The sequence below is a fragment of the Pneumocystis jirovecii genome (genome assembly GCF_001477535.1).
Source record: "Pneumocystis jirovecii RU7 chromosome Unknown supercont1.2, whole genome shotgun sequence".
NCBI classification, from domain to species: Eukaryota; Fungi; Ascomycota; class Pneumocystomycetes; order Pneumocystales; family Pneumocystaceae; genus Pneumocystis; species Pneumocystis jirovecii.
Genome location: NW_017264776.1, coordinates 472947 through 499500, shown reverse-complemented (window position 1 = coordinate 499500; position 26554 = coordinate 472947). Strand labels below are relative to the sequence as shown.

Below are 26554 nucleotides of genomic sequence, written 5' to 3'. Positions count from 1 at the left end.
CGTTTTTAAGGCAAAAAAAACGCAATTGAAAGTATAGGCAGAGAAATAGCTATAATATAGATTAATAATACATTTATATACGTTAAAAAAACATGTTTACCCTGCTAACTCAGTCAACACCTTTTTTCAAGATTCAAACGAGTTTCTAAACGTCAACCGGACATCGAAAAAAAATCAGCAAAAAACGTTCAAAAAACAAGGCGATGTTAATTCCACAAAGTAAGCCTGAAAATGTACTAAGAGTACGTATAAACACTATTATTTATAACAGTAAAACTAATATAAATGATTTTTATAGCGTGCTGAAGGTTTAAACGAAAAAAAAACAGTGAAAAACGACTGATTTATAATAGAATTAATTGCAGTTGGCCAGAGCGCAGCAGCTCTGCAATCTCTGCATGAATTGATACTTTCTAAATGTTCCCGTAATACTTCAGTGTCATCTTTAAAGCCAATCATGCTTCGTTTTGTTGCATTGTGTGTAGATTTGAGAAAAGGAAAAATGGCAAAAGAAGCATTATATCAATACAAAAACATTGCTCAGAACACATCAGTTGGGACAATAGAGGTGTGTGGCTTTAGAATAGCTAATTGGCTTTTAAATAAATTATATTGATGGTTTTAGGTTGTTTTAAAAAAATTCATTGATCTTGTAGAAGAAAAGGTATCAGAAGCACAAGTTCATGCAGAGAAACTTGTTCTGGACGCAATAGATGACTTGGAAGCGTCTGAAACACCAGAAAATATCATTCTCTCAACGGTTTCTGGGGACCAGTCAAAGGATCGTACTGATCGTGCAGTGGTGACACCGTGGCTTAAGTTTCTTTGGGAAACATATCGCACAGTACTTGAAATTTTAAAGAACAATGCAAGACTTGAACAAGCGTATCAAAGCACTGTAAATCAAGCCTTTGATTTTTGTTTAAAATATTCGAGAAAAACAGAATTCCGTCGACTTTGTGATATCCTTCGTACTCATCTTCAAAATGCTACTAAGTATTCTGGACAGCAGCATTCAATTAATTTTAATGATCCAGAAACACTTCAACGTCATCTAGATACACGCTTTTCCCAATTAAACGCAGCAGTAGAACTTGAACTTTGGCAAGAAGCGTTTAGATCAGTCGAGGATATTAATAATCTTTTAGCACTTTCAAAGAGACAACCCAAATTATTTGTAATGGCAAACTACTATGAGAAACTTGGAAAAATTTTCGCAGTTAGTGAAAACTATCTGTTTCATGCAGTTATTTGGAATAAATACTATGGATTAATATCTTCTCAAAATAAAGGAGCAGATGACAAGGAGCTTGAGCGAGTAGCATCTTTAGTTCTTTTATCTGCATTAGCGATTCCTGTTATTAGTACAACAAGATCAAAAGGAAGTATTATGGAAATAGACGATACGAAAATTCGCAACACAAAGCTTGCGGCATTATTGTCACTTTCTAAGCTTCCTACAAGAAATAGTCTTTTAAAAGAAGCGGTAACTCATATACGTTTCAAAATATATAACTTATATTTTTAGCTTGGAAAAAACATTTTGGTTTATGTAAGAAAGGAAATCAAAGAATTGTGCAATATACTAGAAGTGGAGTTTCATCCTTTAAGCATTTGTCAAAAAGTTGAGCCTTTGATTAAAATAATATCTCAAGATCCAGATATGATACAATATATCAAACCTCTTCAACATGTTATACTTACTCGTTTGTTTCAACAATTATCTCAAGTATACGAGACAATTAAATTAGACTTCATCCTTAGTCTTCTTAATTTTTCAGAACCATTTCATATTGACTCAATTTATATTGAAAAATTTATTATGAATGCATCTAAAAAAGGAGAACTATCTATTCGAATTGATCATTCATCTAATTCATTAATTTTTGAAACAAATATTTTTGCATCTCATCATACTATAGCAGATAGCAATGTTCGACTACAATCTACACCATCCGAGTTAATACGTTCTCAATTGTCGCGTATAGGAAAATGTTTACTTACTACAGTTTGTATTATAGATAAATCTTTTCTTCACGAGTTGGAAGATCAAAAGAATATTGCAAACGAACACACAGCTAATGGCATTGAAAAAGAACAAAAAGATACATTAGCCCGAAGAGCCATTATTGAACATCGAAAGGAAGTTGCTGAAAACATGATGATTTATAAGGAAAAAGAAGCGGCAACCAAAAGAGCACAAAAGCTGCAACAGGAACAAGAAGCGGAACAAAGACGTGTCGCTGAGGAAGCAAAGAAGAGAGAAGCAGAACGTATTAAAAAAGAAACAGATGCTATTCGCGCTGAAGAAGCTAGAAAGTTAGCCGATGAACTTAAAGCCAAAGGTGCCCTAAAGGTAGATGTCGATGGATTAGAAGGACTGGATACATCTAAATTAAGAGCTATTCAGCTAGAACAACTTGAGAAAGAAACCCGTGATCTTAATGAAAAATTACGTGTTACTTCTAAACGAATTGATCATCTTGAAAGAGCATATAGAAAAGAAGAGCTTCCTCTCCTTAAGCAAAAAGCTATTGAGCAGTTTACCTCAGACAAAATATTTTATGAAAAAGCAAGAAAATTACAACTTGAAGCATCTCGTGTAAAGCACGATCATATGGTTGCACTCAAGCATCGTTTTCAAAGACTCTATCCAGACTATGTGATTTACCGTGAAACATTTTTAGAAAAATGCAGAAAAGAATTTGATCAACACTGCAAGATTGCCAATGAAGCTTTAGAAAAAGCCAAAGAAGAAAGACGAATGGCTTATCGACTTAAGAAAGAGGAAGAAGAAAGACAAAGATTGGAAGAAGAAGAAAGAAAAAGGAAAAAGGAAGAAGAAAGAGAAAGAATTAGACAAGAAGAGCTTAGGCTCAAAGCTATTGAGGAAGAGAATAGGGCTAGAAAAGAAGAAGAGCTGAGGTAGTTTCATTTTTTTTGAGAAAATACATTAAAAACATCTAGAAAACTCGATCAAATGGCAGAAAAACAAAAACAAAAAGAACTCGAGGTGGAGAGAAAACTTCAACGAAAAAAAGAAGAATTAAAATCACTCGACCATAACTATGATCGATGGACGAAAAAAGATCGATTACCACCCTCCGATCCATCAGGAGAAGAAAAATGGAGACCTGGAAAGGGTTCCTGGAGACTTCGTGTTTCCGAACGGCAAGAATTAACTGACCCACATTCTTCACCTAACGAAACCAAACCCGATCCACAATCAAAACCTACTTCCACTAGGCCATCCACCACTGACCCTCCTTCCACTGGAATATACAAGCCTCCTGCTGCAAGGAAAGAAAACTCTCGTTGGTAACACTTTTTATTCATTTTCTATTCACCTATTTATTTATAATAACACATTATATCAATCACACTATATATACATCATAGTAATTTATACACCATAGTAACCTATAATTTACACTGTCAAAATCAATACATTTATCTCTTTCATTCAATATATTCTATACATAATATATTTATATTCTATATATTATTTAGTTCTATAGAATATTATCTAATTAATTTTTATTTCATCGTACAATCACCTACGGGGATATAACAAAGAGCAAAGGATTAGCAGAGAAAACAAAAAATCTCAAAATTAAAACAGTAAAAAGCAACCAAAAAGGCTGTTTAAACATGCATATACAAGGGAAAAAGACCAAATTGTTAGTAAAACCATGTCTCTACAAACACTTATAGAACCAAATGCACAAAGTTTGCTGCTAACACATTTTTCTTTATTAACGCAGTACAGAGCGGGAGCGGAACTTTTATGCCGTTATGTACACAGACGACAGATTATATGGGAAAAACAGCGCATACATCTCGTCCTAAGCCACATTTATCTGCTTTTAAAGCTTATAAACCATGTTCTAATGCACATACACAGACTCCAACGCATATATCATCATTTGAAACGCATAGACCCTATTCTTTGACCCATACTATTAATATATCGGCTAATTCAAAAATGCACCCACAGAGCCTTTCAACGCATACATTCCGTAAAAATATGTATTCTCCTCATAATAAGACGCATATACCCCAAGAAATGGCGCATACACTCAGCACTTCAATGCATATACTTGATTCTTCAGCAGATTATCTGGAGCACCAGCTAAACCAGCTTGCTCGTGCTCAACAGGACGAAGAGCACGAGATTTTTACTGTTAAAGAAACTTCAGTAGCTCCTGCAGTGTCTACACCATCACTGTTAACAATACTGCTTACATCGCCGCAAAAAACCGGATTTTCAGAGTCTACAGGTGTTGATCTTCTCTCAGATCATGGATCAACAAGTGGACATTCAACGCCTACGCCGCCACTTCTGCTACACTTTGCATCACGGCCAAGTGTCAAATTTGCAGCACCTCCTCTGGGACGGACGAATACACAGGAGCTGACACACGAGCTACTGCCAATTTTACAGCCGCCGTGCTTTCAACAAGGATTTCAGCAGGGTTTGCAAATAGATTCGACAACAGAACGGTCTCAGCATCATGTCCGATTTCAAGCAAGTATTGTAGGGACAGACGGTGTATCAGGAGCAAGAACAGTAAGTGGAGGAACAGGAACAGGGGTTCTTTTAGATCGATTGAATCATTCAGGAGAAATAGCAGGCAAAACAACGAGTAAAATCTTACTAGATCATGTACTTCCGAAAGAAAAAATGAATCTCATTGTTCAAGATGAAGATGAGCTCGAAGAAGACTTGGATGCACAAGAAGAAGACTTGGAAGATGATTTAGACGATGATGCGGAGAAATTAAAGCTGCCGCAGCGTCCACGAGGGGTGCGGATGCCTCAATGGACTCAAAAAAACATGGGACAGACGTGTAAAGACTTTTCTGGCTTAAATCTTGAGTCAGAGAAGCCAAGTGTGAACCACGATAACGTAAAACATCATTATTTCGAATCAACCTCATACCAGAGTATTATTGCGGCTTCCTATAGTCCGCTGCAAAAATATCTGGTACCATCGGCTGACGACGTTAACGAGCATCCCGAGTCTTTCCCGGAATCCTTATCTAAAAAAACTGGCTTTCAAGACGACATGGACCTTGTTCTTGGCTGTCTCGACGAGGATCAATTCAATATAGCCAAGTCAGAATCACACTTGCATACTTTCGACTCTCAAGGAACAGCACAGCGCAATATCGATCCCACATTTCTCTATTCATACACAGACGAAAGCGATAGCACTAGCAATAGTCTTTTGGAAAACCAGCATCCACACTACCACCCATCTCCCTCCGTCCATATAAAAAGAAATCCAGCAAAGACCTTGTCGATCAAGTCACTGCCTGGACAAAAGAAAGCGTTTTCCGGAAAACAATATTTTGCAAGATATTTTGACACAAACGTAATCCATACGGTCAACATACCGCTCCACAGAGACACACGGGCCATCAAAACCATACTGCAGACAATCCACACAGACACCTCACACACTAACATTCCAGACACTCTAGACACTCTAGACGGCCCAGAAGCACTCCGAAAACCACCCGCTGCTCCCGGCTCCTCAGCACCTTCTTAGGCTGCTCAGCCTGTTTTTGTTTCTTGCAAACACTGCTCCTCTCCACTATCCCCTCCCTCTGCCAGTTGCCATAGTAACCACATATCCATGGCAACCTCCCGCCGCCGCATCGCCCAAGTCGATGATGGTAAGTCTCCTCAGTGTCGTGTTTGCCTAAGTCAGCAGTCGCTCGGGAAAGCCGTCCATCTCTCAGTCGATCTCCTTCTTGTATCGTCCGTACTTGCCGGCATCAAGCGGTCCACAGGCCTAACGTGAGCACACTACTGCGCATACACCCCGCTAATACCCGCAGATTCTGCACGGATCTGCTTGGAAGCGACGCGGGCGCCCTGCTCGATACGTATTTGCACGTCGGAGAGTGGGCAGTCGACCATTGCATTGCGTGGATGAGCACGAGCAGGTATTTTGAGCGGAGAAAATAGGAAAACAGGCCAGACGCATATATGCACATATACACGCATATATGCGCGTATAGCCGCTATGTATGCCGCATATATACACACAGCCCCTCTGAGGCACCGCATATATGCGGCGCATCTGATACAGCGCATACAACACGCATACATTACGCATACACTGCGCATATAACACGCATATAACACGCATACAGCACCAGCCGTTATGCATAGCGCATACAGCGCGCATGCACCGCATATACAGTGCACAATGTGTATATACAGTGCACAAGTGTCTATAATGCCATGCGTAGCACAACGCACACGCCCGAACACCCTCTGACTCAGCGTCACTGCACGAAATGCCGGGAAAGCAGTGGGCGGCAGCACGGCTTGCACAAGTGCGAAGCGGGCTTGGCGCAGCACGGCTGGCAGAGGACGTCGTCGGACTGACCGTATGGATCGGGCACGACAACGGCCACGGACGGATGGGCTGTCGGTAAGCACTGTGTATAGCACTGGGCAGCGCACTGCGCATACAGCACGCATACATACTGTGTAGCATACAGCGTATACAGTGTACACACAGCATATATGTGTAGCGCATGTGCATAACATACAGCGTATAGTGTATATGTATAGTGTATATGTATAGTGTATATGTATAGTGTATGCACAGCGTATGCACTCAGCCGACTATATGCGCAGTGTATGCGTGTTGTATGCGCATTATATGCGCTGTATACACGGTGTACACGGTGTCACGGCGTGCGCTGCAGTTGTATGCTGCGGTGCCGACACTGCTTAACACGCTGACGCAAACAGCAAGTTCTGGCGCGAACATCTGCCGCGGATTCAGTTCCACAACCCACAGCTGTCTATTACTGTGCAGCGTGCAGAGCACAACGGGCAGGCTGCACTGCATATCCACCGAGGTACATGGCAGACACAGCAGACAGTGCTTACCAGCGCAGTTACAGGCACTACAATCGTCGATATGCGACACAAACACTCAGACGAAATCTGCCGCGCACTGCTTGAACATGCGGGATCGGCACAGACTGCAGCGTAGCGGGGTTACCATGGCAACTTGCCACGGGAACAGTTGCTAGGCAACAGGAGGAGCAGATGTAGCAAGAGTCGAGAGGGGAGCGAGAACTAGCAAAGGGAGCAATTATGTATAAAGCAGAGGCGGGATTGCAGGGAAACGGGTGTATTGTTGCAGGAGATCAGGGTATACTTGGTATTCTGGGGAATAAAGAGTATCTTATGGGACGGCACTCAATGGAGCCGAATAATCTCATGTTTTTGAAAATAAGTCGAAATTGTTCCACCAGGAAAGGGCACCGAGGGTGAAAACAAGAAGGAAAACATCGTGAAGAAGGTAGTTGAAGAGATCTTTGCAGTAAAAAAAGATCCGGAAAGAAGGGTACAGAGAGGGAGGAAGATAAGCCTGTAAAAAAGGATGTAGCGGGCTGCCAAGAGGCCTCTGGGGGAAGAGTCAGGAAACAAAGAAGCAGAGAAAGAGAAAAAGCCAAACAAAGCCATACCGTGCGAAATAAACGCTGCACCGAGTAGAATATCCACTCAGTGACTAAAAAATAGTAAAAAATGGGCTAAAATGACGCTGAGCAGGGTAATTGGGGAGAAATACAGCCTACCTGCCCCATAGTATGTGACAATCGGTCGTCAAGCGTCCCCAGGAATCCGGTATGGCCTAGCACGACTTTAAAAAGAAAAAATACCATCCATACAAAATGTATTCTTTTCCACCATTTTTCACCAACAGAAATGCCAATAATAGGCTCAGAAGAGTCTGGAGAAGAGGCTGGGTTGTCTGGAGACCGAAAGGATCCATTTTCTGTGTATGAAAAAAACATACTCTTTAAAAACGGAGCAAATATACGAAATACAGGTTCCGAAAAATCTTTTGGAAGAAATGAAGTATTCTTTTCGAAAAAAGACATTATATCGAGCATATTTGTATCAAAAGAAGGATCGTCTCCAGGATACAGTGGATTTCCAAGCACGTTTTGTCCATAGGACCCGGAAAATTCATCATCTTTTTGGTTTGCTGTTTTTGAGAATACATCACGGGAAACTGACGCTTTTTTTGTCTCTGAAGCAGATCTGGGGTATGAAACTTGCATAATTTTCGTCAAACGCTCTGATTCATGTCCCAAAATCTTTTCTTGTCTTGCTTTACGACGCAAACGCGCCTTTTCATTTGCATCAAGTTGCACGTCTATCATCAAAAAAAGTAGAGCACTATTCCAAAGCAAAAATAATGTGATGAGAAACGTTTAATAAGAAAAAAAGAACTTTTTCTTTAAAAATAAGCTTTTTCTAAAGCAAATTCTTTATCGTTTAAAAAGTCGAGTATATATCAAACGTTCATCGGAACAACGAAATTTAAGCAAAATAAAAATAAAGGTATTTTTGCTTAATTTTTGACTAATTTCTGCTAAAATATATATAATATTAATGATTTTTAGTAAGTTTATGCTTTTCCAGATTTTTAAGGAATAAAAATGGGTATTTAATATTTAAAGACGAATAAGTTGTATATGAAAAAACATATTTCATTTATACATCGAGCAAATACATGCTTTTACATTAGAAGTCAAGGTCCTTAGGGTCTTTTATATTATTAAATGGTTTTTAATCCTTAAAAAGAACATTTATTCAATATTTACAATAAATATATGTTTTTTCAAAAATTTAAAAAGTAAAAACAGTACTTATATTCCGAAAAAGACGATATAAGAATACTCACCAATTTTTTTATTCATTTTTCTTTTTAAAAATGGAAATTTGGGGCTCAGGATCTAATATTTTTAATCAATTAACAAAACACAAACAATCTCATTTATTTGAATTGACATTCATCAATCGTGTTGAGGAAGGAAATATTCATGTTGTATGGATAGGGTGGTCCGAAATATTATGTATATTCACTTTATTCATAGTTCAGAAAATCTAATTTATAGATTCTATCAATGGAGCCTTAAAGCTTGTTGGTTTTAGGGGGAATAATACAGATATTCATTTTCCAGAATCAATTCTTTGTGCATTCGGAACCATTGAACTTTCAGGATTCGTTGATAATGAATTTAATTTAAAAGATATTAAAGGAAATATTTTACAAACAGGCATTGGAATGATAGTAGAAGCAGGGAATGGTCAACTTGTGGGGACAGATTTTAACTATAAAAAACTAATATTCTTTAATAATAATAAAAACGAAGAATTTTGCATTACCAACATTCTTTCTTTAAAATTAGGGAATGAGAATTCTAAAATACTTCAGATATGTGCAGGTGCTTCTCATTTTGCTTTACTATCGTCAGATGGAGAGGTCTATACATGGGGAGGAAATCTTTATGGACAACTTGGGAGAGAAATAGACAATGATATCGATTCTGGTTCTATTCCAACAATCGTTAGTGCTTTACAAGGCCTTAAAATTCAAAAAATTGCAGCAAACGGCTGGATAACGGGCGTACAGAGTATAGATGGGGATATATATATATGCGGTTGGCTAAGATTAGGAAAGATAGAAAATACATCAAATGACAGATCAGAATTTAATCTAATAGATTTCGGAGAAGATATTAATGTACTAGACTTTGGAATAGGATCCGAACATATTGTTGTTCTAACAACAAATGGAATATATTCAGTAGGTAAAGAAGGTGGAAACTGTCTATCATATTCAACTTTATCATGGGTTCATGTTCCAAAACTATCTTGTAAAAAGATAAGACGAGTTTTTTGTGGCCAGTGGAATACATTATTAATAACCCACGATGAAGAAAATTCATTCAAATAATATTCATTGAAGTTGTGAACGGTCGGCATCAGAAACAACTATACGAGCAATTGATTTAAGAAAAACACGCTCTTTTGCTTCTTTAAATCGCACATTATACTCATTGTACTCATTGTTTTCTATTAAATTTAAATTAAACAAACCATATCCCTCTTTAATGGCAGCGGTAACTTTTTCAGGAGAAAGTTCATGAGGCTTATATTTTTTTGATAAAAGATTTTCATAATATTCAGTAACCAAGAGAATTGCTTTAGAAGAGGAGGATTCCATTTCATCTATAAATAATCAAAATTTTACCCAAACAGTTTTCGGATCATTTACAAGCTTTTATAAATTTTCTGACAGTATCACCATTTTGAATTAATTTATATATGAGATCTTCAAAATTTTTAAAATCCAAAAAGAAATTTTCACCCCGAGTTACACACAAAGAAATAAAATTTAATAATATTGAAATCAATTCATCAATACGAGAATGCTGTTTAAGGGTTTTAGCATTTGTCAATAAAAACATTATAAAACGCATAAGAAATCTCCAAACACCTTGCCAATGATATTCTATAATACAATAAGATTTAATAACATAAATAATAAGAGCAACCTAGTCTTATTTTTTTTTTCTCCAATGAACTGATGATATTTAATAATATTTGAACATGAAGACTTTCATAAATTAATAAAAATATTTTAGAAATCAAAGCATTTACATATACTTCTCTATATCCAGATTTCTTTTTAAATTATGCTCTAAACCCATAATTAAAGAATCAAAAATAGCCAATAAAAGTATTCTCTTGTTTTTCGCCAAAGGAAGAAAGGATTGTTTTTGTCGACATAAATGTACAACAGAACTATTAGCATCACTTGCAAGAGCTGCAAAACAGCCATCATCATCAACAAGAATATGAATAATAAGAAGTGCAAGTCGCGCATAATATCCAGCCCTTAAAGAAAATGATTGATATTCTAATAAATATGAAGTAAATGAAATAAATTGCGAAAATGGCGTTTCTTTATATTAATCAGTATTATTAAAATACAAATTATCATACCTATTTCTGAATTATTTGCTGAAGATCCAATAGTAATAAATATATAACAAAATGCCTTATTTACATTTATAAAATCATACATAGGCAGCAATATAGCTGCTTTAAAACTTGGCCTTTCATAGGTCAGTTATAATAAATTTATATAATTAATAACTACAATGAAAAAACTCCGTTTTCTGAAGAAACATTGTCAGAATTTTCAGATATAGATTTATGATTATTTAAATTAAAAAACATATCATTAAAATATGTTAATATATTCATAAATCCCCATGCATTGTCCGATCCATTATTTTGAAGAGAAATATATTCATTTTTGCACTCAATACAAATTGTTGAAATAATATGAACAATTAATTGCATAGTATTATTGTCAACAAAATCACTTAGTCGTGTTTGATAAAGATTTTGAGATTCAAATTTTTTATTATTAGCCAAAACCCCAAGAAAAAGAAATGCTAAAAAAGCAGTTGAAAAAGTACTAGGATCAGTAATATACTATCAATAATTATTCTTTTTCAAATATAAAAGGAAAAAATAGACAAACCTTTATAATTGAAGGAAAAAAGTCTTTATGGTGAAAATATGATACAATATTTGAATTAAATCCATGACATACAGTACATAGACATAATCTTAAAGCTTTTGTTCTAAGTATAGCTATTTTAAAAAATTAATCATATTTATACACTAAGCTGTCAAAAAGTATACCTTTAGATTCCTTTTGAATAAGAACTTCTAAAGACGTAACAAAATCCTAGCTATAATAAATATAAAATAAAAAACCCAACAACTTCACCATAAAAATTGTATCAATATTATCAAGACTAGAAATAATAAAAACAATATCAGATGTAAAATTATTATATTTCTTCCGAAATATAGAACGCAAAAATATCTCCAGCGTCTAATTCTTATTAATGAGTTAAACTTCTAATTTATTTTTAACTACATCCAATACATTTTCTAATCTCAACGGATCTGCTTTCTTAATAATAGATACTCCTTCCATAAATAAGCCACGTGTATTATTCTGAAAAATGTAACCATAAAACCAATGAAAGCAAACATAACAAACCTGCAAAAAAAGAAGCTGATCTCCCGTTAATTCTTCAAGTATAGACTCTAATTCTTGCAAATCACATTCAAGAAGATAAAGATCCAGAAAAAAACGCCGATCTAACGTTCCTCCTTTCTCTTTCTATAAATTTAATTAGCTTTTTTTCAATCCGTTATCTAACACAATTTACATGAAATACTCGTTCATATTGAGCCACAATTTTTGGCTTAAAATTGCGCTGAAAAACTTTTCCCTTATTTATCATGAATATACAATGAAAAATACACTTAAAAAACTACTTTTTCCCTCATTTTTCCTCTAAATTACAGACTTTTTTCTCCAGCATTTTTATCATGTAGTTAGACGTTACTATAGAAACTCAGCGTAATTAAACCGTTGAAAACAACGCGTTAAAAAATAAGATAAATGTAATGAAAATTTAAAAGCAAATATTCAAAAGAAACGCGAAAAGAAATAAATAACATTAATTTGAATGGTTTTGAAGGTTAAACTTTGTGATGAAAATCCTAAATCACGGTTGGTAGTCTCACATATTACAAATATTGTTGAAAAATCAAAAAAGTAAGATTTTTTTATTTTATTGAAGAATCTGAAAAATATTTAATAGATCAATTATAATTACAAATGCAGGAATAGCATCAGCTACAGGAATTTCAGTATATTCCCTTTTATTCGTTTTTTTTGGTAATTTTTAAAGGATTTCTATTCTACAGATGGGGTCTATAAGTTTATAGAAAAGGTTAGGGAAAAGCGTATTTTTATGAAAGGATCTAAGGATTTTCAAGCAATGTCCGAGTGTCATAATGAATGGAGACGATTTATTCAATTCATTGATGTTTCAAAACCATGTTTCTTCTTCAATCTTTTATTCATTCATGGCAGAATTACAAGCACTAATTCTTTCAGCTAGATCGAAGAATACAAACAGATTTGTACAGATATTAAAAGATAGATCGTCTCTTTTACGGTGTTATATTCAAGACATTAATGATTTAAGATCACAAGAAAGATTATGTGTAGAAACAATAAATATGAAAAAGAATAATATGTATGAGCTTCATGAAGATGTTAATAAGTCGAGATGTATGATTTGTGGTATAGACTGTGATTATACAGTAGAGCAAATTGAACTTTTAAAAAACAAAGTAAAACCAGACAATTTTGAATGTACAAGTAAAAATAAGGAAATAAAGAACGAAAAAAAAAAACACAGGACACAGGATTTGCAGCAAGATGTAGTGTTTTACGATAAAACTCATCCAATTAGCGACTTCTTAACTCAAGTAGCTGCTTCTAATATTAAAAAACGACCCGACCTATTGTTAATTATCGGAATATCTCTTAGAATAATAGCTATTAAATCTCTAATTAAAGATATTTCAAGAATTGTTCATTCGAATGGAGGAAGTGTTATTTTTATTAACCATACGGAACCTTCTTATAATGAATGGAAAAATATCATTGATTGGTATGTTGAAGCAGATTGTGACGAATGGGTCGAAAATCTTAAAAGGAAATCATCTATGTTTATACGTCAATCTCAACATCCTGTAATGCCGGCTAAAAAAAAAAATCCACATTCAAAAAAACATTCAAGTAATATTTAATTCCAATATATATTCAATATCTTACAATAATTAGAAAAGCCTAAAAAAAGCATGCCAATTGTCTCTAATTTTTCAGATTCAGATTCTTCCCCCATCCAAAAAAAAACTTATGTTAATTATGAACTAAAAGATTCACAAAAAAGAATAACATCAAGTACATGTAAAATTAATTTTTCTATTCCTCCACCTAAAATGGGACCTTTGATTAAAAACGAAACTCATAGTCAACGGAAATTTAAAACAAAAAATAAGTCATAATAAATTTAAATAAAAAAGAAGATAGGGAGTGTTGCTATTAAATTGGAAAAAAAGTAGTATTATAGTTTTCAAAACCTATGTCGCTAGTTTTGTATAAGTTTTATGTTTGAACGAGTATACCCTGTAAATATATTATATGTTTCTTACGCATTTTTTAAAAAAAGTATTATGTATTTATGTAAAATTAATGATTAAAGTAACTATCATAAATTGTTTTATCCATTCTTTATTTTTACAATTTTTTTATCTTAAGATAAAAATCTAACGTAGACTAACATAAAGATTTTCTTTCAAAGTTTTAGTTTTAAATGAATGATAAAAACGTATTATTTGAAGAAAAGTTATCAAAGATAAAAACACAGTGTTTATCCAAAAATGATCATCAAAAACAGGTTTTTATATTTACTTTAATATTAATTTTAATTTGGATCATATAGATTGCTATCATATTACTTGCTATAGAAGACACATTACGTAATGAAAATGCAGAAGGCAATATTGTAGCGTATTTTGGGTCTTTTGTAAGATATAATATATATCAAGATGCTTTTCTTAACTTTACAGTTGGCACTTTTGGAAAAATCATTACAAGACACAAATAATAAAAATCTTCTCTATCCAATACTTTATCTTCTTAATGTAGCAATTCCATTTACAAGCAAGTCTTTACTTCGTGCAAAATTTGATAAAATATCTACTATTTTAAGTGCTGTTTTGGCTCAACCTCAAATAAATACATCTATTCTACGGCTTATCATTAATTGTCTACAAAATTTTTTGATTATTCAGGACAATTCTACATGGACAAACCCTGATAATAATATAAAGTCAATATTTACATGTTTATTAATATTAGGTTTAGATTCCAGACCCAAAGCTAGGAAAAAAACCCATGAAGCAATTAGTAAAATCTTAAATAATCCACCACCTAGTCCATCAATAATGCATCCTATTCTTGAATTTGCTTCAAAAGAGACTCTTTACATAGCGAAAAAAATAGTTCTTGGAGATAAAGAAGATATAAAATATAAAAACAAAATAACTTTTGATCATTCAAAAGCAATTTATGCTTTTCAACTTATAAAAGTTATCGTGGATTCTGGTGGATGGCCATCGTCAAAAATAGGGCAGCTTTGTGATATGCTAATGGATGTATCAATGACTAAAGATTATTATCTGGTTATAATAGCTTTTGAAATTTTTCAAATTATATTTAAAAAATCAGATTTTATATCTGAAAAATTACGTGAGATTTTGAATGTAGGTTTTCTTAAATGTGTATAAATCAAAATAATTAATATTTTAAAACAGTTAATAATAAAAAGGAACCCATCCGAAAAAGATATTATACTTCTCCCTCCTTGGCTTTCAACACTAATTGCAGGATTCGAATCATATTTCAAGCTTGAGGAAAATCAGGCATTTGATCTTCTTCCTCAAATATTTATGAATATATTTCCTCTTCTTCAATCTAATTCTTTGGAAATTCGAACATCTTGTAACGAAGTTTTAGTAAGATTAATTACTAATTGTATTCCTGATTGCATCGAAAAAAATAACGAAATAATAATTAAACTAATTGAGTTAACTATGCAAGGATTTACTTTAAATTATCGAATAGCATGGAAAGAAGTATTCAAAATGTTAATAGCTTTTTTTGAAAATCTCCCTTTTTATATTGATCCTTATTTTATAAATGCCCTAAAACTAGTGGATGAGATGCGAGAAAAAGACAATTTTGATGGAAAATTAGAAGCCGATCAAGTTATTGGTGCAGCTATCAAAGTACTTGGACCAGGACCTATTTTAAAAATTCTACCATTAAATCTTGACTTAGAAAAGTTAAAAAAATATTATTTTCGAATTTGATTAACATTATTTAGCAAAAAATCACCCACAAGAACATGGATGTTAACAATATTACGATCTAACATTTCTAACACAGAATTACAGCATTTTATATCCGAATTTATTCCACTTAATGAGCAATTATACCAAAAAATAATGGAAAACAAAAACCCTATTCAAGAAAAAATGTATAAAGCTTATATTGAACAAATTTGGGCACTTTTTCCTAGCTATTGTAAATTTCCGAGAGATCTTAAAACAGTATAAACCACTAAATTAAATATATAATTTTAATTTAATTAAGGCATTTAATGAAAACTTCGTTGAATTATTAATAGAAATGCTTTATAATCAAACCGATCTTAGACCTATTATTTGTCAAGGTTTACAGATACTTATTAATAAAAACAAAGAAATTATTGATAATAATGATAACGACAAATCTAAACTTAAGTTTCGGATTACAGAATCTAACGCAGAAAAAAATTTAATTTATTTACAAAAATTTGCACCTAATATACTTTCAACACTTTTTAATGTTTACAGTCAAACATTATCTCAATTTCGGGAATATATATTAACCTGCATAAAATCATGGTTATCTATAACAAGTAAAGAGGTTAAACAATATTTTCTAGCAAAACCATATTAAAAGCTATCTAGGAAATTGGAAACATTTTCAACAGAGTTATCGAATTACTGTCTCAGTCTTTAAAAGAAAAACCAAAAATAAATTCACATAAAGAAAACCCAAACTCTATATCCTATGCAATGTTAGACCTTTTAATTATCATGACCATTCATCTTTCATCTGAAGCAAGTTTACAACTTTACAAGATAGTTAATTTTCAAATTTCAAACGAAACGGATCATATTCTTCAAAAAAAAGCATACAATTTATTTTGCAAAATGGCAGAGAATCCGTCCATTAAGGAATTTTTAGAAAATAATATACAAGAATTACAAAAAATATTTCTTGAAAATGCATCAAAAACAGAAACTTCTATAAAAAAGGTAACATCTTTAAAATAATATCATATGTTATTCAAATATTTAGTATCGTTTCTCTGCATTATTTCACATAATAAATATGTTACCATCAACAGATTTACATTTTATACCATTAATATTATCAGAAGTAATAATGGGCACAAAAGATTCAAATAAAAAAGCTAGGTTTATGGCATATAGTCTTTTGATTTCAATTGGAAATAAAATGTCAGAAAAAGGTATTATTGAAAATACTAAAATACCAAAGATAGACACAGCATCTAATATAAAGACTGGTATTCATGAATTTTTTACTATGATTTTAGCCGGTTTAGCAGGAAACTCATCACATATGATTAGTGCAACTATAATATCTATTACAAAACTCTTATTTAAGTTTAAAGGTAATTATGTTTATTTTATTTCAATGGCCTAATATACCGTATAAGATTCTTTAAATCAAGATTTTGTCAACAATTTATTAAATACAGTATATATGTTTATTACATCTAGTAACTATGAAATTGCAAAATCTGCACTAGGATTTGTAAAAATGACTATTGTATGTCTTCCTATATCTATTATGGAAAATTATTTATCCATGTTAATACCTAATCTTATGATTTGGGCTCATGAACATAAAGGCCATTTTAGAGCGAAAGTTAAAAATATTATAGAAAAAATAATAAGACGTTACGGATTTGAGACTGTTGAGAAAGAGATTCCAGAACAAGATAAAAAGTTAATAATAAACATAAAAAAAAGAAAAGAACGTCTTAAACGAAAAAAAATAGCTAAAGAAAACAATTTAGGAAATTCTGCATCAAATAAAAGGCATAATGCTTTAAATAATAAAATATATAAAAATAAAGACACTGATTCTGGTATTTCCGTTTCTACTGACAATTCAGATTTTGAAAATGAAGAAATCTCTAAAAAACAACAAGCACTTATTAAAAAGGCAGACGATGAATTAATTGATCTTTTGGATACAAATTCATTAGTTCAAGTAGTAAAAACTAATTTTAAAAATTCTAAAAAAAATAAACAACAACCTATAATTTCACAATTTAAAATTGATGCCAATGGAAAAATTATTATTGATGATCAAAAACAAGATTTAAAAAAATCTTCAAAATCTCCAGATGATAATTTTAACGCGTACCTCAGTTCTATAAAAAATAAAGATGGGTTTTCTCGAGGATATTCTAACAAAATACGCTTTAACAAAAGAAAAAAAGAAAATGATGATGATAGTAGCGATACAGAAAATAGTCTACAGAATAAACGCTTAAACAATCAAAATAAAAAAAACGTTCAAAATTCTAAACATACCAAAAATAAACAAAAAATTATTAAATTTAAATAAAATTCATACTATTTACAAATATATATACTTATTATATAAATACATAAAAATCATTATTTTAAATGTAAACTCTATGGTTTGCCACAACCGTAATAGTCCATGGACTAAATACGCAATGAAATGGAATATAGAGTCTGAAATGCCCAGTAAAACGAGCATCAACCTATAAAATACTTATCAAAATAAAAATACAATATAAACCAATATACCTCTTTCGAAGGAGCTCATAATTTTATCTGGTGACATTTCTTTTTCTTCGACTTGTCGTTAAGTACACAACAAAGTATGAATATTGCAAAGATATATAAATATCAAAGCAAATTCAATTATCATGCACTATTTATATACGAAAGAGCGTTTAACTTAAAACTTTGCTGTTTTTTTAAAAACTACAAAATTAAAGTTAAAGCTCCAAGCCGATTAAAAAAAGTTTTTCGAAGATCGAATATTATATATAATATCCATAAAAAATATGATTGTAAAATTATACAGTATTCTTCCAATTAAACATATCATAAGGCAAGGATGGAGATATCAAATACCTAAAATTATAAAACGAAGTGCTACAAGTGGAATAAATTTAAATCTTTCACCTAAAGAAATAATTGAACAAAAACAAGCCAAACATAAAAGAATTCGTAAAGATGGTGTTTTATATATGGCACATAATCCTAAGCCGATTAAGAATGATACTAAAAAAGCCTTTTTTAAGAGATCAGATAAAGGTCTTTATGCTAATTGCTGTATTCGGTTTGGAAATAATGTCCCAAAATCAAAACATAAAACTCGGAGAAAATGGCTTCCAAACATCCAGAAAAAGTCATTATATAGTAAAGCATTAAACACATTTATTCAATTAAAAGTTTCAATGCGTGCTCTCCGAACAATTGTAAAAGTTGGTGGACTTGATGAATATGTAACAGGAAACAAACCAGCAAGATTAAAAGAACTAAGTGCCCGTGGCTGGGAACTCCGAGAAATGGTACTGGCAGCACAAAGCTATAAAGATGCATCCAATGTAGAAGAGTCGAAGGATAAAAAAGAATCATCTTAATATATGAAATATTCCATTTTTAGTGTTAATTATCAATTTATATATAAAAAACAGAATAGCTAAAGGAAAAATGATGTACTAAAAATATTCGAAGCATCAGAGAACTTTAGCAAAGGAAAAGTTGTAATAGGTATTATACAATCGAAGACCCCACATTCTAAAGAAGAAGATGCAAGATAAAGTGTTTCTCGATAATCTTTATGGTTTTCATTCATCAATTTTAACATAGGTGAAGACCCAAAGGAAGATTCTATTTGATCGGATTGTTTATGAACCAATGGCATTGTAATTTCTAAGCGTACTGCCCATAATAAAGAAACTATTATGTTATTAATAACATCGGCATTAAAAGTGAAGTATATTTACTCGCAGAAGTTTTAAAAGAAGGAGGTGCAGTAGTAGGAATAGTAAGTTTAAACTGTATTCTAGAGGCATATAAAGTAATTTCTGAACAACTATCGTATATTTTACGAGTTTGTAAAATATTAGCCTTTGAAGATATAGAAATTGACGAATCAACTATTTCTGTTGTTTGCAAGAAAAATTTTACCTAAAAAATTTAACATATAAAAATACAAAATAAGCATACCTGATAACATGGTAATTTTGCAGATGAAAAATCAACAACGCCGTCTATTGTTTCGCCTAACTTGTAAAATGATTTTGGGATTGATACAACACCAATTACATTCCCATTTTTATTAATATTAAATCTTTTATTAGAAAGATTGTTGTATAATAAACTATTTCTAGTTATATTGTTTATCATTCTTCTCATATCAATGATAGGACCTTTTGTTAACTCAGAAGTATTAGAAGATGTATTCATATCTTTTTTAATGTCATCTGATAAAAGCAAGTTTTTCAAAGAATCATCATGCAAATGTTCTGATAAATAATTAATAAAATCTTCTTTTGAACACTTATCATCTTCTTCATAAGAGTAAAGATTTTTCGCATTTCTGTTTAGATTTAATAGATCAGAAATATCCTCTGATGATTTACAAACAAAAGTATGTGCCTGGTCAGTAGAAAAAGTTATAGGAGAAAAAAGATCATATATAATATGATTCCCAGTTTCTAGGAAAAATATTAGTCAGAAGTAGAATAATTTATAATTACAATACCATCAATTCTAGATAAAACTTGAAATGGAATTTTTGATATTTTTAATTGTTGTATGTCATTACCTGAACGCTGCGTTCCAATAGATAAATGATAACTTATTTTTATAGATTTACCATCATAAGTAGGAGGCAGTTGAGGAGGCAATGTAAACTTATAACCAAAACTACGGCTTTCTCCTGGAGCTAATTGAAGATCAATGAAAAGAATAGACGGCGGAAGAGAAAGTATAGGAATATATTTCGAGTCTAAATTGAAAAATTAGAAAGAACAATAACGATAATTAAAGAAAACTTTTCATTTCTTTAAAGTCATTCAAAGAACCTGTAAATTGATTTTTTAAAAAATTATTTAGTCCATTATTAAATAAACCTAATTGACCAATAAAACCTGTCTTTTGATTGGTTTGAGGATAGATATTAACTAGACCACTTTTAATAGATTTTTCAGAATCCTTATTAATCGTAAGATCTTCAAACTCATCAATTTTAACTATTTTTTCATTCAAAATAAAATATCCAATAACGTGAACATATCCTATCATCAATGTCTCTTTATTCTCTTTTTGAAAAGAATCTTTAAAAGTCATAGAAGGTTCATCTAAGTGTATGTTAGATTTTAATTCATCCTCGAAATCTTTTTTCTTGTTATTAAGATCATAAGTAAAACTAATATCTTGTTGAGATTCTTGCAAAGATACTTTTTCATTTAATCCATCAGTTTTTGAAACTTCTGGCAACGTGTCTTTATTCTGAGCAAATGAATCAGAAGCCGAGACTACTTTTTCTTTCACCAATTCCACTTCCACGGTATCTCCCGCTTTTTCAACAGAACCAACTACAGACTTTCTTGAAGAAATTGAGCCAAATTTCTTTAACTCTTAAAAAACAATTAACTTTAGAAAAAACTAAAAACACAAACCATTTGACTTTTTAACCTTTAAGTTTTCTTTATTTTCAACTAAAAATAACGAATTTTCACTTGTTTTTTGCAAAATTGAAGACGATTGATCTGTTCCCAAAAACCGAGATTCATTTAAAGATTCTGAAAGCAATTCAGCATCTTTCTTAAAATTTTCTACTTCTTGATCGTCCAATTCTGCACGTGTAAAAGTTATAACACATGAAAGAGGTTCTCCAGCAAAACAATAAGTATCTGTAAATACGACATCCATACGTAATTCAGACATTTTAACAGAAACTCAAAAAAATATCGATTTTCTTAAAAGAAACTATAAAATCAATCGATTCTTAACATTTTCTAAGACTTTGTCAATAATTTATTAACAATTTATCAATAATTTACTAATAATTTGTTAAAAAATTAAATATAATTTAAAAAACGTACGATTAAACAGATAATTACTTGTATATCATCAAAAAATAAATATTTTTAGATTTTTTAAAAAAATCTATGTATTTTCATAGAATATGGGCCTTTATTACTTTTATTATTTTATTAAAAGGAATATCAGCAGCTAATAAACAAGAAAATCCAAAAGAATTACCATATAAAAACAGTTATACAGTAAGTTTCAAAAAATACAATTAAAATAGATAAAATTGATATTTTATGAAGAGCAATTGGGCAGTTCTTGTCTCAACATCTCGTTTTTGGTTTAATTATCGAGTATTTTTCTTAATTGATAGAGATTTTGCGTAATTGAATCATACAGCACATGGCCAATGCATTGGGAATGTACCGTACAATTAAACGGCTAGGAATTCCTGATTCTCAAATCATATTGATGTTGTCTGATGATATTGCGTGCAACTCTCGCAATGCATTTCCAGGAACAGTTTTTCACAATGCAGATCGAGTTTTAGATTTGTATGGAAAAGATATTGAAGTTGATTATCGTGGTTATGAAGTAACAGTGGAAAATTTTATTAGATTATTAACAGGTATCTTTGAATTTATTTATTCATTATCAAGAAAAGACGATTCTGACTATTTAGGTCGAGTTTCTCCAAATACACCCAGATCAAAGCAACTTTTAACGGACGAACGATCAAATATTTTTATATATATGACTGGACATGGTGGAGACAATTTTTTAAAATTTCAGGACTCAGAGGAGATATGTTCACATGACATTGCAGACGCATTTCAGCAAATGTGGGAGAAAAAACGGTAAAAGACTTTATGTACACTTTCTATGTTAAATTGAAAACTAGATATCATGAAATCCTATTTATGATAGATACATGTCAAGCAAATACTATGTATTCAAAATTTTATTCTCCAAATGTTCTTGCAATAGGATCATCTGAATTAAATGAGTCATCATATTCAGTAACTTTAAACACACTTATATATACTTACTGAGTGTTTGTTTTAGCACCATTCTGATCATGATATTGGCGTATCTGTTATTGATCGATTTACCTATTATACTTTGGATTTTCTGGAAAAAAATGTAAACATTACTTCAAAACATACATTTAAAGAATTATTTAATTCATATGATAAAAATCTTATACAATCGACTCCAGGTATTAAAACTGATCTTTTTCGTCGAAATATAAGTGATGTTAAAATAACTGATTTTTTGGGCAATGTAAGAAACACTGAAATCAATCAAGAAGATCAGAAATTAGAATTAGGGAAAGAATTCATTAAAATAGAAGAATCATATCATTATTTTAAAACCAAATCAGATCCTAACTTAAATTTAAAAGAAAAAACACATTTCTCTAAATTAGAAAAAGCAATTCATTTAAAATCATTAGAAAGAAAAACAAAATATAAAATCATAGGCATTAACATAGTTTGTATTAGCATTTGTGTTTTAGTTTGTAGATTTTAATTTTTTTATTATAATATTTCATTTAGAATACATCTTATTTCATTGTAAATATTTCTAATCGTTTCTATACATTTTTAAAGTTTTTGGTATATAAAACTATTTCGACGTCTTTAACAAGAATTACCAATTTTATCAGATATCTTGTCTCTAACTAGAGCTATCAATTCTGCTGAATATTTTTCTAAAAGATCTCTTGAATTCTGAATTTCCACTGATGGTACTTGTTCTCGAAGATCATTTAACATTAATATAAGCTGATTTTCTAAAGTATAAAATAACATAGACCTTTTCTGGGTATCCTTTTTTTTTATATTTTTCATATCACAATGAATTTGTTTTAATTTATCTATAAGCAAATTTATTTCATCAAGTAATATAGACTCATCATCATGGATCTCTTTAGAATTATCCTTGCTAATTTCATATTTTTCAGAAGAAATATGTGTTGAATTAACAAAACCAGAACTATCCTTAGTAATTTCATATTTTTCATTAGAAATATATGTTGAATTAACAAAACTAGTGTTATGATCAGATAGTCTTCTAGGACAACACACTTCTTCTGGCTTTTTATTAGATGTTCGAACAGGACTTGAAGAACGTCGTTTAGAATCTTCAAGTTGATCGACTATGTTTCGACCTATTCTAGCTTTTCTTTTTGAATTTAAACAATCACTATCATTTTTTATGGAACAAATTGATAAACCAGAAGCAGTTCCCCATATTTTTTTTGAATGAATAGGCACGTCTTTTAGTCTAGAAGAAGAAAGATGACTTGTAATATTTTTTGGAATAATTTTTCTAATAGGACTTCCTAAATTTACACAAATCGCGTGTGTTGTCGTTAATTTTTGCACCTCATTTACTGATAATTCCCAGACAGCAAAAACATCTAACCCAGTAGAAACAAGCTTCAATTTATTATCCGACTGGTTATGTCGTATCCAAGTTATTCCAGTAAGTCCATCTGTATGTATATAATTTTTTGCAACAAAAGAACACGAAAGTAGATCATATATTCTTATAGCTTTATCATTTCCCAGACCAGCAATAAATCTTTGTTCCAAAGTTGTTTTTTTTGTACTATCTGAATTTGAAACAATCGGATCTGATATAACAATACGGTCTAAAAACACAGTTTCTCTCAATTCTTCAGAAGTCTTATAAGATCCAATGATTTGCCCTTGAATATCACATTGCATAAGTTGCCTATCTAAAGTCGATACAAAAAATCTAGACGAATCTTCAGATATAAATGCAAAGTCCAAAGCTGAAGAACGTAGTGAAATTACTTTTACTGATAAATAGCGTAACCGACAATTTCGAGCTTCTTCATGAAGTTGTCTGATAATAACAGTACGGTCTGCAGAACAAGAAATAAGCATTTGACATTTTTTATGAAAACATGCTTTATTTATACATGAATTATGATCATCTAATGTTTGTTCTAAAATCCAGTTCTGGCTAGATGTATCTTGACACCATACCTGTATAGTTCTATCTCTACCAGAGCTAATCATCACATCTAATATATTTTAAAAACTTAAATAACCAAAATAAATTATACTTTGTTCATTTAAAATACCAGAATCAATGCATGTAATTTCCCCATCATGTGCCATTTGTCTCCATAATTCTTTTTGACTTTGAAGATTTATTGTTCTAATTATCTTAAAAATAAGAAACAAAAAATAGGAAAAAATTACTTTAACATACCGTAAGCATCGCCTATTACTACTTCTTGATTATTATAATTATATTCAACAACTTTTAACTCATTTCTTATGGTTTCATCCGACATATTTTCAGGTTGTTCTATTAGAATATTTACAGTTGATATGCATGAAACATTTTCATCCCAAAAAGACACTGTTCCATTTAAAGACCATGTCATTAATATAGCATTAAGAGAATTTTCATGCAAATTTTTAACACCCATCAATTTCACTGAATTTCCACCTATTATTTGATTTTTAGATTCATCGTTTATATCAATAATGCAAATTGAATGAATACTATCAACTGTTACTAAATGTCCAGAATAATCACATGCAATAGCCAATATTGCAGGACTTGGTGTCATATGTTTAAATGATTTAACAACTTCTTTTTTAAATCCTTCATTAAAATTATTTTTATCAACCAATTCAGATATATTATATGCCCTATTTAAAATTAAAATTAGAAATAATAAAAAATGACATATAAAATACTCTATTTGAGAATGCTTTCCTGCAACCCATAACAAATTATCCATATCGTTTATATCAATACAACTTATTTCATACCCTGTATTAAAAACACGCTTAATAGAACGTTCTCCCTCAAAAACAATACATATTTCTCCCTTACTAGAACATAATATTACAGATTCTTTCCCAAATGATCTAATAGACATAAAATCAGCATCGGACATAGTTCCCAAAATTATATTTTTCCCCTCTAAAACAGAAGTTCTTCCTATATTTGATGGTTTATTAGCATCCTCTTCATCCCATTTCCATAATTTAACATGACGTAATCCACATGTAACAACAATCATCCCCATCCACGAAATATCTCTAACAAGACTTGTTACTTTATTATTCGAAAGTCGTCTTATACAATTAGACTTATCATTTATTAACCAAACATTAATAGTTGCATCATGGAGAAATCCAACACTTGCAAGATATTTTGAATCAAAAGAAAAAGAAAGACATTTTATACCAAATGTATGACCCGAAATAGCAATAGGTAAACAAGACTCCTCTGATGTTGTAGAATATAGCAAAATACGGGGAGACTTTCCACTCTAAAAACATTAAATTACATTTCTATATAAAAAACAACTCGTACCTCACCAACAGCAATATATTTTCCATCTGGACTAATAGTAGTACAAGAAAGTGCTTTAACCCTTTCTCTTACTTTACTTTGTGATTCTAATTCATCACGCATGCAATATCCATAATATTTATCATATAAAAATCTAGGTGAATTCCCTGAAGATTCATGACATGTAATCATATCAACGTTATCACGTGAAATAGTATTTCTGCAGGATAAAAAGGAACTACCAGTAGCAATTCCCCCGTCTAAAGTAGAACTTGGTGGTATACAAAAAAACCTTTTAGCTGCTTCTGACTTGTTAATACGATGTAGAACTGCAACAGCTCCTGCTGGATATAAAAGAGTTGAAGAAGGTTTATGAATATCAAATGATGCTGGTGATGATGTACTTGATCCAGATGGAATAGAAACAAGAGACAAAGACACTTTGTCAATAGACGATAGGCTTGTCCTTTTATTTTCTCTAAAAAGTGATATACTTCCTGATATATTATTTGATTTTGATTGAAAAGATGCACCAGTTAATGATTTATGTATAATGTCCATATTTTTAAACTCAAAAAAAACAAAAACATTAAGGATATATATATATATATAAAGCTCTTTATTCAGAAATTAAAGAATAAATCATCCAAAAACCATTATTTTATAAAATATTTGTCTTATTTGCATTATCGATAAACAATCCTCAATAGGAACCAAAATTATGATTTTTCTATTCTTATAAAGATAAACTAAAATAAGAACA

The 26554-nt window shown here is 31.4% G+C and overlaps 12 protein-coding genes across 12 annotated transcripts; 8 read left to right on the top strand and 4 right to left on the bottom strand.

Annotated features, from left to right (window-relative positions):
* Window positions 1–203: 203 nt before the first annotated feature.
* On the top strand, window positions 204–3322 carry T551_00556 (uncharacterized protein; the record flags this gene model as incomplete). Its single annotated transcript, XM_018372822.1, has 6 exons — window positions 204–242; window positions 299–308; window positions 354–568; window positions 626–1486; window positions 1529–2925; window positions 2968–3322. The coding sequence occupies 6 exons, from the start codon at window positions 204–206 to the stop codon at window positions 3320–3322; spliced, it is 2877 nt and encodes a 958-aa protein (XP_018231158.1).
* Window positions 3323–3817: 495 nt separating this feature from the next.
* Window positions 3818–5554, top strand: T551_00555 (uncharacterized protein; the record flags this gene model as incomplete). Its single annotated transcript, XM_018372821.1, has 1 exon — window positions 3818–5554. The coding sequence occupies one exon, from the start codon at window positions 3818–3820 to the stop codon at window positions 5552–5554; it is 1737 nt and encodes a 578-aa protein (XP_018231157.1).
* Window positions 5555–7125: 1571 nt separating this feature from the next.
* On the top strand, window positions 7126–7543 carry T551_00554 (uncharacterized protein; the record flags this gene model as incomplete). The annotated part of the gene is made up of 3 exons (XM_018372820.1): window positions 7126–7183; window positions 7269–7378; window positions 7421–7543. 3 exons carry the CDS (start codon window positions 7126–7128, stop codon window positions 7541–7543), a joined length of 291 nt encoding a protein of 96 aa, XP_018231156.1.
* Window positions 7544–7565: 22 nt separating this feature from the next.
* T551_00553 (uncharacterized protein) lies at window positions 7566–8201 on the bottom strand (the record flags this gene model as incomplete). Its single annotated transcript, XM_018372819.1, has 1 exon — window positions 7566–8201. One exon carries the CDS (start codon window positions 8199–8201, stop codon window positions 7566–7568), a length of 636 nt encoding a protein of 211 aa, XP_018231155.1.
* A 554-nt stretch (window positions 8202–8755) lies between these two features.
* On the top strand, window positions 8756–9781 carry T551_00552 (uncharacterized protein; the record flags this gene model as incomplete). Its single annotated transcript, XM_018372818.1, has 2 exons — window positions 8756–8897; window positions 8940–9781. 2 exons carry the CDS (start codon window positions 8756–8758, stop codon window positions 9779–9781), a joined length of 984 nt encoding a protein of 327 aa, XP_018231154.1.
* Window positions 9782–9784: 3 nt separating this feature from the next.
* On the bottom strand, window positions 9785–12204 carry T551_00551 (uncharacterized protein; the record flags this gene model as incomplete). The annotated part of the gene is made up of 13 exons (XM_018372817.1): window positions 9785–10056; window positions 10103–10339; window positions 10383–10444; window positions 10489–10792; window positions 10834–10946; window positions 10991–11331; window positions 11381–11493; window positions 11545–11590; window positions 11633–11740; window positions 11786–11866; window positions 11912–12034; window positions 12084–12146; window positions 12193–12204. 13 exons carry the CDS (start codon window positions 12202–12204, stop codon window positions 9785–9787), a joined length of 1875 nt encoding a protein of 624 aa, XP_018231153.1.
* A 182-nt stretch (window positions 12205–12386) lies between these two features.
* On the top strand, window positions 12387–13779 carry T551_00550 (uncharacterized protein; the record flags this gene model as incomplete). Its single annotated transcript, XM_018372816.1, has 5 exons — window positions 12387–12475; window positions 12522–12570; window positions 12612–12653; window positions 12700–13510; window positions 13556–13779. The coding sequence occupies 5 exons, from the start codon at window positions 12387–12389 to the stop codon at window positions 13777–13779; spliced, it is 1215 nt and encodes a 404-aa protein (XP_018231152.1).
* Window positions 13780–14087: 308 nt separating this feature from the next.
* On the top strand, window positions 14088–17986 carry T551_00549 (uncharacterized protein; the record flags this gene model as incomplete). Its single annotated transcript, XM_018372815.1, has 9 exons — window positions 14088–14171; window positions 14217–14300; window positions 14344–15039; window positions 15091–15620; window positions 15663–15888; window positions 15932–16246; window positions 16291–16641; window positions 16685–17021; window positions 17067–17986. The coding sequence occupies 9 exons, from the start codon at window positions 14088–14090 to the stop codon at window positions 17984–17986; spliced, it is 3543 nt and encodes a 1180-aa protein (XP_018231151.1).
* A 472-nt stretch (window positions 17987–18458) lies between these two features.
* On the top strand, window positions 18459–19040 carry T551_00548 (ribosomal protein L28; the record flags this gene model as incomplete). Its single annotated transcript, XM_018372814.1, has 1 exon — window positions 18459–19040. The coding sequence occupies one exon, from the start codon at window positions 18459–18461 to the stop codon at window positions 19038–19040; it is 582 nt and encodes a 193-aa protein (XP_018231150.1).
* A 59-nt stretch (window positions 19041–19099) lies between these two features.
* On the bottom strand, window positions 19100–21354 carry T551_00547 (uncharacterized protein; the record flags this gene model as incomplete). Its single annotated transcript, XM_018372813.1, has 6 exons — window positions 19100–19359; window positions 19407–19590; window positions 19630–20120; window positions 20168–20413; window positions 20460–21044; window positions 21087–21354. The coding sequence occupies 6 exons, from the start codon at window positions 21352–21354 to the stop codon at window positions 19100–19102; spliced, it is 2034 nt and encodes a 677-aa protein (XP_018231149.1).
* Window positions 21355–21578: 224 nt separating this feature from the next.
* T551_00546 (GPI-anchor transamidase) lies at window positions 21579–22974 on the top strand (the record flags this gene model as incomplete). Its single annotated transcript, XM_018372812.1, has 6 exons — window positions 21579–21692; window positions 21744–21794; window positions 21841–22069; window positions 22124–22298; window positions 22343–22460; window positions 22507–22974. The coding sequence occupies 6 exons, from the start codon at window positions 21579–21581 to the stop codon at window positions 22972–22974; spliced, it is 1155 nt and encodes a 384-aa protein (XP_018231148.1).
* A 110-nt stretch (window positions 22975–23084) lies between these two features.
* Window positions 23085–26352, bottom strand: T551_00545 (uncharacterized protein; the record flags this gene model as incomplete). Its single annotated transcript, XM_018372811.1, has 5 exons — window positions 23085–24499; window positions 24542–24636; window positions 24681–25139; window positions 25188–25768; window positions 25813–26352. The coding sequence occupies 5 exons, from the start codon at window positions 26350–26352 to the stop codon at window positions 23085–23087; spliced, it is 3090 nt and encodes a 1029-aa protein (XP_018231147.1).
* Between the last annotated feature and the right edge of the window lie 202 nt (window positions 26353–26554).